The 5617-nt window shown below is 38.5% G+C and overlaps 1 protein-coding gene across 1 annotated transcript; it reads right to left on the bottom strand.

The window, feature by feature from the left end:
- Nucleotides 1-766: 766 nt before the first annotated feature.
- Nucleotides 767-4491, bottom strand: GSC (goosecoid homeobox). Its single transcript, XM_075843703.1, has 3 exons — nt 4033-4491; nt 1797-2056; nt 767-1173 (listed from the first exon to the last, which is right to left on the bottom strand). The coding sequence occupies exons 1-3, from the start codon at nt 4349-4351 to the stop codon at nt 1021-1023; spliced, it is 732 nt and encodes a 243-aa protein (XP_075699818.1). The 5' UTR covers nt 4352-4491; the 3' UTR covers nt 767-1020.
- Nucleotides 4492-5617: the final 1126 nt, after the last annotated feature.

Here is a 5617-nt window from a genome sequence, read left to right as displayed (position 1 = left end):
AATCAAATACCCTGCAAATTTGTAACATTGTAAACCAGGCCTTGATCCTAAAGTTTCAAAAAGTTACAGAAAAACTTTTAAAGCTACCTAAGTCAAACTGCCTGTGAGGTCAATGGAACTCAGTGGCACAAATTGTAGATAGATAGATAGATAGATAGATAGATAGATAGATAGATAGATAGATAGATAGATAGATAGATAGATAGATAGATAGATAGATAGATAGATAGATAGATAGATAGATAGATAGATAGATAGATAGATAGATAGATAGATAGATAGATAGATAGATAGATAGATAGATAGATAGATAGATAGATAGATAGATATGAGAGATAATGAAGGTCTTTTCTACCACTGTGTTGCCCCTTCTCTTGTACTGGAGCAAGGTAACCCCTTATGATTGACAGCTCCCCCAGCAACAATGTATCACTTCATCCAGTATAACATAAGTAAATACTGGGGGGGGGGGGGGAATGAAAATACAGACACAGACTAATTATTTACACTAACTGTCGACTCCCAGTATACATGTATCTCCGCAGCCAGGGGATTGCGGGATTTGTAGTCCTACAATAGCTGGAGAACCATAAATATACTTCACTCCTTTCTGAGCCTCTCTCCTTTCTATAGGATACAAGGAGGGGGGTAGGTGCACTACATGTACAAGTTATAGGCACTTACCTTCCTTGTCCTGTCCTTGCACAAATGACTGAGCACAGAGGTTACAGGTAACATGGTGCAGCCACCATCTGTTTATTGTCGAGAAATTCCTTTAACTTACGGTATAAATAGCACATTCTGGTACAGTGTATATCTGTGCAACATGTCTGCAACACACGGTAATTATATACAGGTGAATCATATATACAGGCTATGTACAGGTCCCAGCATGTGCAGCTCAGCAGCCTGCTGTGTGCAAAGTCCCCTGTCCACCAGGTCCATCATCATTAGTCCTGGTCCATCATCATTAGTCCTGGTCAATCATCATTAGTCCTGGTCAATCATCATTAGTCCTGGTCAGCAGTCCGAGTCCAGGTCACTTTTGCTCTGCTCCTCTGTTTTCTCTGTAGAGGATTTGGCAGCTTTATTCCATTTCTGACCATTTTCTGACTCCTCTGATGAAGATCTCTTTTGTCTCCTCCACTTGGCTCTGCGGTTCTTGAACCAAACCTACAAGAATGGATAATGGCATATTATGAAAAATGATGATGATGACGATAGTAATGTAGAAGAAATACAAATAGTAATGTAGTCATAATTATAATTATTTGTATCACTTCTACATTATTATTATTATTATTATTATTATTATTATGTGCCACCTGATTACACTAATGCTTGCCTGTCTGATTTAACGCCTCCAAAACGGATCTAAATCAGTGTTCTGCAACCTCTAGTATTGTGAAACTACAAGTCTCAGCATGCCTTGACAGCTGCAGACCATATGCTGGAATTGTAGTTTCACAAGAGTTGGAGAGTCACAGGTTGCAGATCACTGGTGTAATTTAATCCTTTTATATCAGATATAGATTTAATTTCTTATAACAAACCAGCAAGTTTTAGAATCTCCCCCACCCTATAGATATTAGGTGGGCAGTTATGTGGCAGTAGAGGGGTTAATCGAGGAAACTGTTAGTGGTAATAAAAATTATACAAAAAAATACAGGGATAGTAGGAGCAGGTTGATTGAGGCTGTTGGCAGTATGAGTGAACAATGAAGGGGTTAATGGTGAAGAGGGTGATAATGCTGCTGATCCTACAGGGTGAGTTATAGTCATGACCTTGAGACTCACCTCCACCTTCTCCTCCCTGAGGTGGACCCTTCGGGCCAGTTGCTCTCTGGTGCCCACATCTGGGTACTTGGTCTCCTGGAATAAGTTCTCCAGTGCCTCCAGCTGCTCGTCAGTGAAGATTGTCCTGTGCCTCCTCTTCCTCCTGCAGTGCAGCTGGTTCAGGAGCTGTAGTTCTGTCCTGGACAAGGTGCCCACATTCATATAGGGCAGCATCTGTGGGGGCACTGAAGGCATCAATACCGAACCTGCCCCTTCATAACCTGGGGAAGAAAGGGGACAGTTAATAACTGGTACAAGACTATAGACATGTAATACCTCACATCATAACTGCCCCTGACCTATAACTGCCCCTGACCTTTACAGTAACTGCCCCTGACCTAGAACTGCCCCTGACCTAGAACTGCCCCTGACCTTTACAGTAACTGCCCCTGACCTTTACAGTAACTGCCCCTGGCTTATAACTGCCCCTGACCTGTACAATAACTGCCCCTGACCCGACTTTATTCCAGCACTACATGAACCTTACATTACTAATCACTGGTAAAACGTCAACCTGAGAAATTTTCAACTAAAAATAATCAGTATGAACGCAGACCAATATATATATAGCTAAGCGTTATTTTTTATTATTATAGATTCATGAAATGGTACCTAGATTATTATTATTATTATTATTATTATTATTATTGTTAACAAAATATATATAATATATAATAATAAATATAATGAAACATATAATGATAAACATAACATATGATATTAACAATAATAATAATAATAATAATAATAATAATAATGTTAAGTGTAAAATAATGTTATTCGAATTAATAATATTAATTATTTTGTTCTGCTATTTAATTGGTATAGAGTATTATTATATTTATATTATACTCATCATCATCATCATTATTATTACTATGAATTTGACTATAATAATCATAATAATTCAGTTCTAATTAATAATATGATTCACTTTGTGTTTGTTGTATTATTGTACTATTATAAATATTATCATCAATCATAATTAATAACTAAATTAATTGAAACTTTTGTTACAACGTTTTCCAAAGTAGCCTGAAACTTTTCTAAAACTTTCAAACTAAAAGTTGTCTCTGACTATAATGACTTTACACGTATATGATGTGTCCAGCGATTGTAATGATATTATGTAAATCCCCGGACATTCCAGTATATTGTATATATGGAGGAAGAGTTGTACATTTGCGATTATTGGTTACATTTATGATTTTTGAATGTGTCCCAACTGAGGGACTTCATGTTCCATCATTTCATCTAAAAAGTTGTAGTAATTATAATCGTATTATTATTATTCTTTTTATTATTATTCTTTTTATTATTATTATTATTATTATTATTATTTTGTAATTCTTAGTGTTGTTTTTATTATTTTGTTGGTATTTGTTATGAAATACTAAACTGTATTAAAAGAAAATAACATAAATAAAATGAATACAATGTAGCAGTTCGCATTGTCATGTGACATGGGTTCCGTTCTTCGCTATCTGCTTGGCTACTGCATTGTGTATAGATGTATATGGCACATGGCTGACATGACAGCTTGTATATTGCTCTGTATCAGGTGTGAGAGAGATTTTATGGGATCTTGTTTTGTCATAATCATCATCACTATAAGGAATATATGTAAAGGTGTGTAAATGTACTGAGCCGGATCACAGGAAGTATACAAGATAGTGAGATCACATAACGTGTTATATAACACTCAGCATTTGTGGAATGCGCTAAATGACGGGAGTTATACGACAGCACACGATGTATATACTGAATAAACTGTATACTGGTTTAGAGATCGTTAGTGTAACATTAAAGTAGAGCAAAGATAGGGTTAGATGAGAAGAATGTAATTAGTGGTTATCTTCACATCAAAGAAGATAGATAGATAGATAGATAGATAGATAGATAGATAGATAGATAGATAGATAGATAGATAGACAGACATTAGATAGATGTGAGATAAATACTTATAGATATTAGATATAAAGATATTAGATAGATCGATAGATCGATAGAGCAGATAAGTACATAGATAGATATGAGATAGATATTGCAGATAAATACATATATAGATATTAGATATATAGATAGATATTACAGATAAGTACATAGACAGACAGAGGCAGATACATAGATCTATATACAGTGTGTCCTACGTGAATAGTATAAGGTGCAGATATACACAGAGAAGCGCCTTCTTTACCTGCGGCTGCGGGGACACACGAGCATTGCTGGGCCCCCAGAGGTTGCATGGTTCCACAGCAGGAGGGGCCCACAGGAGCCTGTACATGTAACTGTCCATAGTAATAGTTATTGAATCCTAGCCTAGATCCATTCAACGCTTGCAGGGTAGAAGTGGGGGCCACTGCCCTGTTATAAAATCCGCTGTAGTCAGCACCCCCATAAAGCGACTCCCCCAGACCAGGGAAGATCACAGGACCATTCTGTGGGAGCAGGAGCGACTCCTTACAGCGAGGCCTGGCTGCCAATATGTTGTCAATGCTAAACATGCCAGAGGGCATTCCACAGGGCTTTGTGCCAGGGAAATAGAGCGATCAGAGGGTAATTATTGATGTGGAGGCTCCTCAGGAATGGACCAGAAATCCTCAGTTGGGGTGATCAGGAGGGAGCTCTGCAACTGCTCTGCTGCTCTGCAACTTGTCCTGTCTCCTTCCTGCAAACTTTCTCCAGCCCTATCCCATCTGTGTGTGAGCTTTTTATACACCCACCACGTCACCCTGGCTCAGACCCTGTAATGTGCACATCCTATTCAGCAGCACCAGGGCCAGGGCTGGCAGGGGGGAGGGGGCAGCAGCCCAGTGGGGTGATATGAGACTGATCTGTATATTGAGATTTAATGAAATCAATCTAATCCACTCCACTGCTAAAACCCCTTTAGACTTATCCTCAACGAGCCCTGGGAGCTAATTGCACAGTCTTATAATCTGATTAATACCATTGTGCTAAAATGGGGGTCTATTAACCCATTCATTGTATGTAATGTGGAATTAATGAGTGCTACTTCCCTATCCTGCAAAGCACTGTTAACCCTTCACCTACCACAGGAGCGACTAGACCCTCACACTGAACGCCTGGTGAGTCCCTTTATTTAGAGTCTTCTCTTTACTTTTATCTCTGTTTTTAGCGAATTTGATACAAAAAAAAAAAAGTCGCAGTGACAATACATTTCTGAAAGTTATTTACTAAATGTGTGAGATCTAGGAAGCATCAGGATGCATTGGACACGGTGGATACAATGTTCTCAGTGCAAATAAATGGGCTGCAGATGGGAAAACATATTAATAAGTCGCATAAAACCATTAGACGAGTGATAATGAGCGGCTAACAGGTATTCACTTGCAGCTTTTGGGGGGTAATGAAGGATCTGGGGGTTCAGTGAGACTGGCAGGATCATCACTGAGGTGACAATAAACGAGTGATACATGGTTAATAGGTGAGATGATGTTTTCAGGGCTGGAGTGTATTTTGCATTTATTAAGACTTGGGGCTGTCTGTCTGGGTGATTTGCTGAAGCCTCGAACTGTCACGACTGCTCCCTACAATCCACAGGAGGGGAGAGAATCACATTAGACTGTTTGCCCATCAGAGATTTATCAGAGGAGGAGGAAATTGTACAGCGCAAATCACAACAAACTATTAGTCTCTGTTTACAAGGAACAAATGATTTGAGCCACAAAAGAATTGAAATACTAAGTAGTAACAGTCTGAAGAATTACACCCGGCCCTCTATGTACTATCCACTATCTGTATATTAAAACTATTATTCG

This window comes from Rhinoderma darwinii, chromosome 12 (genome assembly GCF_050947455.1).
Source record: "Rhinoderma darwinii isolate aRhiDar2 chromosome 12, aRhiDar2.hap1, whole genome shotgun sequence".
Taxonomy (NCBI): Eukaryota; Metazoa; Chordata; class Amphibia; order Anura; family Rhinodermatidae; genus Rhinoderma; species Rhinoderma darwinii.
Note: the sequence above shows the minus strand (reverse complement) of the source record. Positions and strands in the feature narration are given on the sequence as shown.

What these genes read in the sequence shown, in the direction of transcription:
- GSC (XM_075843703.1), bottom strand. Translation starts at nt 4,351, where the DNA reads ATGCCCTCTGGCATGTTTAGCATTGACAACATATTGGCAGCCAGGCCT. An exon ending in GTGTGTCCCCGCAGCCGCAG is followed by an intron (nt 2,057 to 4,032) that starts GTAAAGAAGGCG and finishes TTTCTTCCCCAG; the next exon opens with GTTATGAAGGGGCAGGTTCG. An exon ending in TCAGGGAGGAGAAGGTGGAG is followed by an intron (nt 1,174 to 1,796) that starts GTGAGTCTCAAG and finishes CCATTCTTGTAG; the next exon opens with GTTTGGTTCAAGAACCGCAG.